Below are 13,528 nucleotides of genomic sequence, written 5' to 3'. Positions count from 1 at the left end.
CGGACAGCTCCGGGCGGGCGCGGCGCCCCGACCCGGCCCCTGCCCCGGCCCCTTCTCCGGCCCCGGCCCGGCTGGCGGGGCGGAGCCCAGTCCCGGGCTGTAGTTCAGCTGCACCGGCACCCCCTCGGTGCCGTCCACGGGCCGGGCGAGGGTGGCCGGGCAGAGCTCATTCCCTGCACCCTCTGAGCGGAGCCTCGGCCCCCAGGGATCCCCCTGCCTCCCGGGAGGGGGTCGTGTGCGAGGGGAAGTCCTCGCCTGGGTCACGCTGCGGGAGGAGGGGGCGATCTCGTCCACTGGGGCGAGGAAGGACACGGAGGGCTCCGGTGGTCCCTTCCCCCGCTCCCCCATCGCTCAAAATCGACCCCTGTTCGCGCCTCCCCCCGCCCCAGACGGGGCGTGTTCCAAGCTCCCTCCCTCCCTCCCTCCCCCGGCCCTGATAGCGCCCGGGGCTCCCCGGCGGGCCAGGCGGAGGGGCCGCGGCAGGGCCGGCGGTGCCGGAGGGCGGACGCCGGGGCTACCGGAGGTGGCGGGCCCCCCCCCCCCGCCAGTGCCCTCGGTGCCCGCTGACCCCCTGCAGCCGCCGCGGTGGGGGATGTGGCATGTCGCGGTGCTGCTGGGGTGTAGCTCATTCCTGATGCCGCTGTTTGTCGCTGAGTTTTGAAGAGATTTATTGGCTGGCTCCTGCTAAACCACGCTTGAGTAATCCGAGCTGCTGCGCGCCGTGGTGAAGCCCGGAGGGGGGGAACGTCACTCCCTCTGGCAGCGGAGCAACATTAGTCTTCCAGCCCTCAAACCACCACTACAGCGTCGGAAACTGCCGGGTCACAGCCATTTGCTTTGGAAAATTGGCGATGTTTGGTGCTAGAGATCGATTACCCTTGTAATCTTCCCCCCCCGCCACCTCCTCCTGCTTACCCCACCCCTACCCGCCCCAGACAATAGCGTCCGAGCTCCTCAAGGAAAAAAAAATATAGAAAAGAAAGCAAGGAGAGAAAGAAAGAAAGAAAAAGAAAGAAACTGGGGAATGGATCTGACTCCAATAAGAAAAGCGTGTCTCTAGAAGTGGTGCTAATGGGAAGAGATTTCCGATCTCCAGAGGACGATGATTTGTCACAAAGGGTAGCTGGCTCGGTGCTTTGGGCTGGAGCCGTGTAGGAGATCCTTGGAGAAGTCATTGTGCACAGAAAACCGAAGACCTGTACAAACATGCCTGTTCGCAGAGGTCATGTGGCACCACAAAATACATTTTTGGGTACAATCATTCGAAAATTTGAAGGGCAAAGTAAGTTCTCGCTTTCTATCTATTTTGGTACAGTAGTTTGATTCTGCTTGTGACTAAATGGACAGCAGCTCCAGACTATTTTAAGTTTGTAGCTTGAAAAGAAAACCCGGGAGGTAAGGAGGGGATCCCTGGCAGGAGTAGCATTGTTTTTGATCTAGAATACAGATTACCAATCTGAATTATTGGCTGCTATTTTGGGGAAGGGGGGTGTTGGGGCTTTTGTCTGCACTATTTCAAGGTATAGTTTTTATCTTTGACTGTATCCGTATTGTATAGCTATAGAAGTTATATCTCTTACCTTCTTCTGAACCGGTGAGATGGCTCTAAAAGCAGAGTGTACAATCTTCCTGCCTGTGAAATGTCTAAAAAAAAAAGCTAGATTTATTGTTGTTATGATTGTTATTGCTGTTATAATTGCCTTTTCAAAATAAAGCAGAACAGTCTGACTTTGATTTAGAGGAAGCAGATAATATGCAGAAGAGTTATTAAAGAGAAAATACTCTCTTACCTTGTTGTCATGACTGCATTTTAATAGAGCTGTCAAATTTCTCTGTTTTGTTTATGTAAGTCTAAAATATCTATCAAACCAGTGCAAATGCATCCTCAGGAAGAGTCTGTGAGATCTTTTGCAATGCAGCAGCTTACTACCTGTCAAGGAGGCTGAAGCTGAAGTGTTTTTCCTGGCAGGAACTGTGAGAAGGAACACTTGATGCTTAAAATGAATTTCATTTAGAAACAATAGTTTTATGTATGCACATTGATTAAAATATTTAGCATAATTTTAGTATCAGTCTAAGTGCAAACCCTTACAGCTAATTCCAGTTTATATACTTCCTTATACTTAAATCCACATTAACATTTGTAATATTTATATTATTTGAGAAAAAATTAGAGATGGTGTTTTTAGTCCTAATTTATCTAAATGTTGAGTCAGTGTTGCTACTCCAGTAAAGTTTTTATGTCGTGTATATTTTTTTAGGTAATAAAGTACTAGCTGCTAAATAGGCATGTGATACGGAAAGTTCAGCCTGATTGAAAGACAGTAGAAAAAGTATATATATTCTTCTCTCCACATATTTCCCTGTTTCCCAAACAGGACATATTTAAAATTTTGAAGAGCTGTACTGCTAACTTGGTGTCATGTAAAAAGTGTTTTATAAAGCAAGCAACCTACTAGTATAACTAAGCAAGCAGAAATTAATGTTATTAACAGTAAAGGTAGCAAAGCTGTACATTTATAACTACAGTGGGAATAAGTCTGTTATAGTGGTAAACAGAAACAAATGAGAGTTGAAAACTTCTGAACCTTTCTGTCAGAGAAGAGTTTGGGAAAAGATGATGGACAGAAGCACAGAACTGCAGCAAACTGTGCAAAATATTTCCAGCATCACAATCATTTCATGTACCTTCATACTCCCCCCACCTTTTTTTTAAAGGAGTATTTTTTTATTCTGTTCTTTTCTAGATAGGTTCATTAAAATACTGACTATGAACTTATTGTCATTTAGCTAATGAAAATCCCTCAAGAGTAGACTGAGATGGTTGGAGCTTACCCTAGTAAGCCCTTCACTGGAGTAGAACCCCCTCCCGAGGTCCCACTTCTCCCCAGAAGAGAACTTTGCATGGACTTGCCTGAGGTGCAACTGACAGGGCAGCGCTCATCACCTGCACTTCACTGAAGCTAAAAAAGAAAAAATATTGAAGTCAAAAGGAGATTTGCAAAGACTTGCATAATCTGGTTTTATTTCCTTAAAGGACAACTATCTTTGTCTTTGATATGTTCCAAATTGATTGAAGTTTCCTTAAAAGCTATGGCTCAAATTAGCTACATCAAATGACTGAAAATCTCTGCATTTCAGGCATTCCCAGGGAGAAGAAGGGTTGTTCACCATCCATCCATAAAATCGACACTATATGAAATGTTGAAAGAGTACTAAAAAATGCATTACTTTCTTTTATTGCAGATAAAAAATTCATCATTGCTAATGCTAGAGTGCAGAATTGTGCTATCATCTACTGCAATGATGGGTTCTGTGAGATGACTGGGTTCTCCAGGCCAGATGTCATGCAGAAACCTTGCACCTGTGATTTTCTTCATGGGCCAGAGACCAAAAGACATCATATTGCCCAAATTGCTCAAGCACTTCTGGGGTCAGAGGAGAGGAAAGTAGAAGTCACCTATTATCACAAAGATGGTAAAGTCTGGTTTTATTTTCAAGATTTGTGTGTGTTTGGTTATCAGTTGATTGGTAAAAGAAGTGTGTATGTTGTGTGGGCCAGACCCTTTGCTGGAGTGGTGGTGTAATTTCTCTGAAGTCCAGTGAAGTACACTTGTGTGTATCAGTAAGAGAATCTGCCCCCAGAGTGGTGGGTGTATGGAGTGTATCACTGTACACTAACTCTAGCAGCTGAATGAAGCTAGCACGGTGTTTGCAACTGTTGAACAGAAGCTCTCCTCTTGGTTGGTTTCAAGCAGATGTAAATCTCTTAGGTAATCAGCACAGAGGAACCATACCTTGATTTAAATGCAGTATTTTACTGGGAAAAGTACCACGAAGTTAAAAAAAAAATGGCCTATCATGAAGAAAGCCTTAGCTTATAAAGAAAGGGGCAAGTCTTTTACAGAGCTGAGATATAGTGAAGTCAGAGTGCCTGCAACTGAACCACTGAAGTTGTCCTAAAATTGTGTTGTTAGAATCAAAATTTGGGGATGGCTGCACTATGAACAGTTTCCCTGTAATTCAGTAAAGAATCAATACATGCAGAATGGCTAAATCTGCAGATGCTTTTTTCCTATTAAGAGAACAAAATGAATAAATGCTTTTGCAGATTTAAAAATGCATACACATGAAAACTAATTACGATACCTAATAGTTATAGGTAGAGTTTTGTTGTTGGTTGTTTTTTTTAATTACCCCAAGTTATTTACAGAAACATCCATCTTTCAAACAAGTCCAAATAATGGATAAGTGTGGTGTACCTTATTTTGTCTCTTGCTGTGTACACTCTTGGGAGAAGGAAAAGGAAATTCATATTCAAATGCTGAGCTTAAATTAGTTCTGGAGAAATGCCAGTGTGTTGTTTGCATCAATTTTAGAATCACATGCAATGTGCTCTCATTTTAAAGTCACAGAGTTAAACCCTGTTCTCAATATTTCTGTTGTTATCTCGGAGAGACTTAAATAATATTATTTTTTTCATAGGCTGGTGTAATTCAGATAGGACTCAGGCCAACCATTCTACCCACGCTACCAATATTTAAGCATGTTCTTCTTAGTAGATTCTTAGTAGAGCCCTTTATTCTTAGATCTGGTTTGGTGGTCTGGAGCAGATTTTGGTCAAGATTTGTTGCTGTAGCTGTGCACTGAACACAGATTTCTCAGGAGACCTGACACCGTGTGTCTTTTACACATCTAGCCTGTGTTTGTGTTAACTTGGTGTGTGTTAAAAATAATATTGCAAAAGGAGAATGTCATTGCTAACTTTCACAGCCACCAGCCTGGAGCACAGTTTTGAGATCTGGTAGTTTAAAAGTGCTGCAGTCTCCCAAAACATTAGGAGGGAGGGAAGGGCACTTAACTAAAGCACTGCTTATCTGTCAAATACTGGATATATGTATATATATACTTTTCTAAAATGCTGCATTCTGGCATCATGCACCACACCATAATCTGTTTGAGGCAAAGCAAACTAATACTGTCCATAAAAACTGCCATATCTTTTGTAAATACTTTTGAATGCTGAGTTATGGATTATTTAGCATAAACAATCTTATGTATAAAGGTTTTCAGTAACTTCACTTCTGTGAATAGTTTCCTTAAATGCCTAGACCTTATGTTTGAAGGTTAAGGAATTTCAAAAGCTACAGACAACAGTTCTAGGCAAATCTGTATTGAATTCCTCAATGTTTTACCTGTCTAAATGTGAACAGGACTTACCACATGCACTATATGATCAGGTAAATTTAAACAAATACAGGGGAATTATATGGAATCATAAATATAATTTAAAATATCAAGTCACTGATTACAGGCAAAAATTGACAAAATACAAGATTAGTCTGACACTCAAATTTGGTTTTGCAATATATAGCATATATACATATATACTGTGTATATAATAACAATATACAGAATAGTGATACATAACGAGGACTTTCTCCACTTTGTGAAGCAAAATGAATTTCAAGAATTTTCTTAAAACTTAAGAGTTTAGTGCCTTGTTAGTGGCTCATTTTTTACTGTGTGCTGTGAGGGAGTATGAGAATATTTTGAGAGGTCAATTCTAGGACAGGTATAAATGTAACTTTCTCCGTGTGATTAACCCAAGTTACTCCAGTAAACTACCCACTGCTTGAAAGTTTATCTGATATTTAGTTTCACAGCAACCCATTGTATAATATTTAGCATAATACTAAGCATAAAGAAGAGGAAGACAACTCATGAAGGTGTGTATCATTTGAGGTTCCACTGACAGGAGGTTCCGAAGACCATATTACACACTCTTAATAAATGCCCAGTGACTGGTAAATAAAACCTTATTCCACATCATACTATCATTTACTCTGCATAAGCCACTGATTATATTAAAAATATTGAAGTAAAGCAAATGTCAGTGGGATCACTTACAGAGCTAATCTGTCATCAGAAGTCCATCAATGCAGATATCAGAAAGGGAATCACTCTATAAATAATGCTTTTATATTTTAAATACCACCTCACATAATTTTAAAATGTCATGGTTTAAAAGGAAATTCTTGCTGTAGAAAAAGGGTATCGCATATGTACTGCTAATTAGGATTCTGATGCTCTATTTGTCTATAGTCCACTTTTCTAGATGAAAGTGCAAGATTTTGAGTTTAAATGTCTTGATGATGCAAGACTGAATGCGCTTGCTGTTTGTTCACTGCTTTAATCTTTTGGCCAGATCACACACTCAAAGAAGATGGGACAGAAGGATGGGAACAATTTTGTAGCAAGTTGATTTTGAGAAAATGACTTGAATCTACATTGCTTTAAACACAACAGAGAGAAGATACAGTGATCAAAGGAGAACAAAAATTCAGTGTATCATGGTTTTATGAATGTGTAATTTGGACTGGGCCCGTTTCCCTTTTCACTGTGCAGTGTGGGGAGGGTGCAGAGAAGTGTAGAATGCTTGTGATAATCTTTTGTAATTGTTTAGATGGCATGGAGGTAGGATACCAGCATTATTTAGGCATCCATCAGACCCTGTCCCAAGCACACCAGTGCCCTGTCTTCACTAGCTCCTCTAGCAGTGTTTATGTCAGCATAAGATCATTAATATAATCTACATTTGCTTTTAATTTCTCCTCACTCCTTTTTCTTGATAAAAGGGTATTGATGCAATTCAGGCAAAGTTCTACTTCTCTGTCCTGTTCAGTAGTGCCACAGTAGGCAATTACATAGTTACCAAAATAATAATTTCTGAGAAAAATGGTTTATGGGAACAGATGTATGCCAAAACTAAGGGTCCAAATTTATAGGTTCTCATTGCGCAAGAAGCTCCGCTAAGATCACTGGATCTACTCATGGGATTAAAGACACAGTAAATTTCTTTTTGAATGTAAATATCCCTTTTTAGAAAGAGCAGTAGATAAATACACACAAATCACAAGAACTATTATTTTGAAACAGATTTTTTTCCAAGAATTGCCCATTAGGCATTAGCATCTGCTTAATTCAAAAATTACACTGATATCAAAGCAGCAGTATCATATTCTTCACTATCTCACTTCATTTTCAGTAATCTTATGGCTATATGATCTGAATTATACTTGAAGGCAAGATATTGTTTATACAGGATATCAGTTCTTATTTTAATAAAGTTATTTGTGATAAAAATGTTTGACAGCTCTTCCTTTGAGGACTCCATTTTGCAGTTTAAGTCATTATTGCATAAATCATTCTTGACAGATGTAAAATATTGCTTGAGGTCGTAAAGCTTTGGACATAGAAAGTATAATTATTTTGGGATTGAGAATGGATATATAATAATCAGAAAGGATTGTATCAACTAAATATTTTTTACTTCTTACTACATGCTTTGTGTAAAGCAATGGACTGTGTCTGAGCTTGCAGATGATACTTGTTAAAGGGAGGTAAGGAGACCATTTAGGCTTACCCTATATGCATCAGGTATTCAAGAGATGAGAAAAACTACAGCAGAGTGTATGTTTGAGCAAAGACAAGATTAATTAATTAATTGCAGAGCATGTACAAATCTCACAAACTACTTGCCACGTACTCAGTTTCAAAAAAATGATTTGCTACAACTGACTGCAAATTAAACATATTTGCATTTTCAAAACACATTTCCAAACTAATGTTTTAAGGCCTTTTAAGCTCTTTTTTAAGGATAAGAAAATAAAAAAGTAAAAAATGTTCAAACATATTAACAAAATAAAGTGAAAATGGTATTGTTTTTAATTAAAAAGATAGATTTAGTAGCTAATCATCAAGACTTCTGTCAGCATAGGTGTTTTATCACCTGTTTGTAAGAACCTGCCAATCAACTAAAAATACAGCTGAAAAGAAAGACCCTTGCATGTGCGTCAAGTCCCCTTAGATTAGCTCAAGCATGTGGGTCAGCAAGCACAGTCTTGACCATAGTTCCAATTCCTTATCCAGAGCTGTTGAGAAAAGTCAGTGAATCAAATCACTGTCTAATACTCTGCTGCTGTAGGAGTCCTTGATTTAAGAAATACTATCTGACCACATTTTGATAAAGAAAGTGTTACCGCCTTCCCCCCCCCCGAAAAAAAAAAAAAGCTGTCAAAAAGCGCTTTCTTAATGCAAGTCCTTTTCCAGCCGTCCTTAAAAAAAAAACAAACAACCTTGGGTCAAACCCAGAATGTTACTGAAGCTGTTAAACTATTAGGAATTAATGAAGCCATCCATTCTTATATCTGTAGGGGCGTTTTTACCTTAGGCTTCAATACTTGTCCTGCAAGAAAAAAACTGTCTCTTACGCCATTCAGTACTGGTGATTTTGTAACAAGGGCACCACCAACAGGGAGACGATACCCCAGTGATCCAAATATCTCATTTTCCAATCCCCATTCAGATATTGCTCCTGTGTCTGCCCAGAACTGTGGGTCACTTCTTATACACATTTCATGTGTGATATCTAATGATTACGATAGCACCTCTCAGGTACACTAAGTAGGCTTGTTTATGGGTCAATTTCAAACTTATTTTTCAATTCCTTGATGTTCCAATATATTCCTTTTTCTTCTCAGGTCAAGATGAATTTATTTTCAATAAGGAGGAGACTTTTATAGATCATTTTTCCCCATTCATGTAGCTAATGAGGTAATATCTGAATAAACAGCACAACAATTAAATTGCTTTTTTAATTATTGTCTTGTCAGTGTTTAGGTTCAGAAAGTATGAGTAGATATATATAATTTTAACAAATAATGAAGAATATAACTTTTATTATTATAGATACTGCATCTTTAACAGAAAAAATAGTTTAGAAAAATCCTTTCTGACAGTTTTAAGATCCTCCATGGCACAAATAAAAATCCTGCCGGCTAATGGATCAGCAGTCTTTCATTTCAGTACAGTGTTCAGAGGGAACTCTTTTTCCAGTGGACTTCCATAGTACAGTTTTGCATCAGGATTCAGAAAGTCACAGGGTCAATTTACATTGGTCAAGGGGCCCAAATTTCCCTTATTTGAGCTACAAAGAAACAATGATTGCTGACTTTCAAAAAGAGTGTCATAATGGTAAGAAAGGTGGCACATTCCGGAGTGAAATGGTACTATAAGGTTATGATATGATCTACATACTCAAAAGAGTTTCACCTTTTTAGTAGGCATTGCCTGACAAAATTTTTTTATCTGTTTTAAATATGCTCCTTTTAGTTGTAGTGAAAGCTATTTTGGGTTTGGGTTATGAGACTAAAAGAACAGATGCTGTCAGTCTATTTTTGGTGTGGTTTCACATGATTTATTGTGTCCTCTTTCCATCTTCATTGTGGATCCTTTCTAATGTTGCATTATGATAAGAGAGTTAAAGAGAATTATTGTATACTCCTAATTTGCATTATTGATTGGGTTTTTTCCCTTCTCCACCAAACTGGCCAATAAAGAGATGTAGAGAGCAAATAAAGAGATGCACGGAACAAATCAGAAATGATACCTTGCAATAGACATGGCTATTGCCTTTTGCATATTTGATACGATACAAACTTCGGAATGTGGCACTTTGAATAGTACCAATGTTGACATCAGTGCTGTTCTCTCTGGTTCCCAGCAATGGAAAGAGAACAGTGGTGTGGATTAGATTTTATGTAAGTGGTTTCAAGTCCAGTTTTAGTGTTCTCTACATTTTTGACAGTATATAACTCAGTCTTTGAGCTAGATAGTCCATGCTCTTCCAGCTAAGTATGGAAAAAGCTTTATCGGGCAGTATAGGATTCACAGTAGCAAGACAGAACTGACTATGGAAACTGCTAACTGACTCTGGAAACCTCATATCTGCAAAGCAATCAGAACTGTAGCTGTGAACCACGATCTAGGCAGAGCAGATAAATGACAGTGACAGTGGTGTACTGTGGCTCTATAGTTACAGCTGGTTTCACACTGCACCTCTGAAAGTTCACATGTCGGAGGTGGGAAGTATTGGTGTTATAATTTTGGGTAGCTTGAACATTTTATTCTATTATTTTGTTTTAAAGGAAACAACATACATAATTGAATTGTTTCTTAGAAATTAAAGTGAAATTTCATTTTGAAAGCAGAATTATAGCCATAACTAGTCACAAAATGCTTTTAAACCACCAGTATTTCTGTAGATACCAAAGTTTAAGCTCCCCCACCAACTTTCTGGTACAATACAGCCTTTTTCTATTTTTCTTAATTCTCTAATTTCAAAAACACAGTGGAATCTCATCAGGAACTATCACCACAAAGGATACCAAAATTCAATCTGCAAAAAAATTCAGTGTAAACAGTGGAAAGGGAAGGTCTTGTGTCCTTTTTCTGTTTCATTAACCGGACTCTAATTATAGATCTCATTATACCTAGTTTTGACAGTGCCCTCAATTATAGCACTGAAGTTCTATCCACAAAAGAATGTATTCCAGCCTCTTTGTAAGCAAAAAGCCATCATATCATCAAAACCTAGAGATGGTTTTTGTCATAGTGTCAACATTATTAACTATTTCATTACTGATAGTGAATGGAAATTACCAGAAGAAAGCTTTGTCCAGACATCCCAGCTGCCTTCAGTACTTGCCTGCCTGCTGAAATTTCTTGCTTTCCTGTCCTTGTTCCTCCATAATACCATAGTCAATAAAAATACTTTCTTTTACATTTTGCCATAACCTCATTTAAATCCCTGATTTGCCACATTAGACTGCAGTGGAAACCAAAAGGTGTTGACTAAATGGTCAGTTCAGAAAAACAGCAGTTTACTTTGAATACTGGGAAGCTGGGATTTATCACAATATCCCAATACTGATCCTTGATAGTATCAGCATATGAAATGTTGACCTCTTTTGAGCGAACGCATAGGACTGTATGGTAACTGACTGTTTCTGCAGCCAGACACAGTTCTAAAGAGCAAGATATCAGTACCCACAGACACAGGACTTGGCTTGCAACAAACAGCTTTCATAGAATTAATTTGTAAAGTTTAATTTTTGTAACAAGAATCCTGGTCTTTAGCTACTAGAACACTGCTGGTAGAGACATAGTGTGCTATTGCTAACTATTTGATGGTGTTTATTAGCTGGATCTCTGCTGCTGCATAAAAATTCCACAAATTATGAAAGAAATATGGAAAACACAGATGAAACCTTCTGCCATTTTTATCCACAGGATAGACAGGCAGAGATAACTTCAGAACAAGGATATATTAGGGGGGGTTGCCTTTGTCTTATACTTAGGCTGATTGAAAAGCAGTTAATCATCATGTAAATATGTTTCATCACTAACATGCATGTGCTGAAGCACTTATTCCCAGCTGTTGTCAGACTTTGGACGCTGTGCCCTTTTGAGATTATTTCTTAGAGCATTCTTTGCTGATTTTCATTCAAATCAATTCAAGTGTATCTCTGAAAATAGCTTGCAAATTTCCTCCTTTCAAAACTCATTTATGCCAATCTGCTTTACTCCTTCCTTTCTGGAAAAAAATGCGAGATAATCTCATTAGTATTTTGCATGTTTATGGCATTTCTTTTTATACTTTCAAAAGAACGTGAAACTCAGTAGTCCATAAATCCTATTGTCATGGTATTTAAGGTAAAATATTGTTACCCTTTTGCCTACTTGCTTAAAAAATGTCTTTCAATTCAACAAATAAGAAAGAAAGAAAACCTAAAGTCCATATCATTTTAAATAATGATAATAAAAGAAAGGAAAATGTGTTCTATTTTTTCCATTGTAAGCACCCAGCTTTATTTTTGCATAATAAAATATAGCAGGAATCAGTTTAACACCAAAGTCTATCCAACTGAAAAGACAGCACTTTCCCAAAGGACTATTTCTGGAGTCACGGACAACATAACCATATTATGTGAGAGAATAACACCCTTGGAGTACAAACCAAGTATCTATAAATCAGTATCTGAGCCTTTTCTGTGGATTAATGGAGCAGCTCATGAACTAGTGTGAAAGCTGATGTATAATGTCAATCCCAAGCCAGTCCACGCTGGTTCACAGTTCAGAGCATTCTTAGTCTTTCTGTAAGTTATACTGATTGTTCATGGCAACAAGAATGGGAGCACAAAATGCACAGAGTCATCTTTAGTGTTTTAAAGAAAAGTTTTGTAAATATATAAAAAAAGAGTTGGAGTACTGTTTTTGGATGACCACAAAACTGTTCCTCTTTGCCCTGAAACTTGCAAATCACTTCTTATGTCAGGATTAGAAGTGGAGTCTAAGGACCTGCTCCCCAATGCCTAAAATGTTAATTAAAAACTACTAAGTGCTACTGCAGCTACAGCAGTTAGTTTCTAATTTGTGTGATATTTGCCGATCAGGTGCTGGGTGCAGGTGGCATCCCCTTTCTATGCTTACTGTTTATATTTAAAGAGGTGAAAAGAGGAAGGAATGTGTGGTTCACAGACAACTCTTCTTCCTATCTGACAAGTCTAGGCAAGTCTATTTTATAAAAGCAACTAAACAAACCAAGAACATTGCAGCTAAGGGAGCTATTCAGTAGACCACACAGATCTATTGACATTCATTTCTGGTTGTCTTTTGACCTCATCTGTGAAAAGACAGATCCCGCAGAAGCAGAACTGCCAGTAGTGTCACTGTCTCTGCAGAACTCAACATATGCAAAACACAATTATTAGCCAGACAAATGCATTCTGTGTGCAAAGAGAATGTGCAAAGAGCATTTGTCCCTGCTTCGTAGGAATTGATTAAATTGTTTCCCTGTTAAATAACATTTTAGTTTTAATCCCTTTTCTTTTCACCTTAGGATCATTTTCCTGCAAATAAAAAAGTTGTGAATAAAACACTTTATTTCCACTTTCTGAGATATATCTGAAGAAAAAATATCAACTGTTTTTTAAAAATTATTTACATTTATTGATTTACGCATTTAACCTCAGTTGTTACCTGGAAAGTAGATTATCCAAACAGGGGTTTTTTGTCCCTTAGGGGCCACAGGCACTAAAAAAATATAACTTAGGTACTGTAGCTATAAAGATCACACTGAGGTTCAATTACTGCAAAAGAAAGCACTGACCTAAACTTTTAGATATAAAAGCAAATTTAGGACTAGATTTTCAAATGTATGTATGTATTATAACATATAAAAGTGCATTTCTCTTTCTCAAGAGGTTTAAGAACCAATCTGAGAAGCTGCCAAAATTACCTCCTACCCCATCATAGAATATAAACTGATATTCTATATTTCACAACAGTTTTACTAATAAAGCATTCTTCTTATTTAATACATTCAATCACAGGCAGTCTGAACTCAACAGCAAATTAAAGTGGCTCCTAATGAGCTGGTTGACTAATGCAGCGAGTCTTTTACCTCAAAAGACATTTAATTCTGGAAAAGCTCACGGTTCCAAACCGTCATTCTCTACTGCATTTCTGCACTGTTCTCTTCTCTTTTCCAAGACAGTACACCAAAGTTGCATTGTAACTTTTACATTCCCAGTGTAGATAAAAGCAGTATATACATATATATGTGTGTGTGTATGTATATATTTATTTATACATAAACGCCACAACGTGATTAAGTCCAAGAAAT

The 13,528-nt window shown here is 38.2% G+C and overlaps 1 protein-coding gene across 3 annotated transcripts in view; it reads left to right on the top strand.

The window, feature by feature from the left end:
- Positions 1-585: 585 nt before the first annotated feature.
- KCNH7 (potassium voltage-gated channel subfamily H member 7) overlaps positions 586-13,528 on the top strand; it is a 218,067-nt gene continuing 205,124 nt past the window's right edge. For all 3 annotated transcript variants that reach the window (XM_027911481.1, XM_027911480.1, XM_027911479.1), the window contains exons 1-2: positions 586-1,282; positions 3,247-3,477. In XM_027911481.1, coding sequence (XP_027767282.1) covers positions 1,207-1,282; positions 3,247-3,477 — 307 coding nt within the window. In that variant the 5' untranslated portion in view covers positions 586-1,206. The remainder of the gene's footprint in view (positions 1,283-3,246; positions 3,478-13,528) is intronic.

The sequence above is a fragment of the Empidonax traillii genome, unplaced genomic scaffold (genome assembly GCF_003031625.1).
Source record: "Empidonax traillii isolate 1590-97213 ecotype Southwest subspecies unplaced genomic scaffold, ASM303162v1 scaffold33:size3420811, whole genome shotgun sequence".
Lineage (NCBI taxonomy): Eukaryota > Metazoa > Chordata > Aves > Passeriformes > Tyrannidae > Empidonax > Empidonax traillii.
Note: the sequence above shows the minus strand (reverse complement) of the source record. Positions and strands in the feature narration are given on the sequence as shown.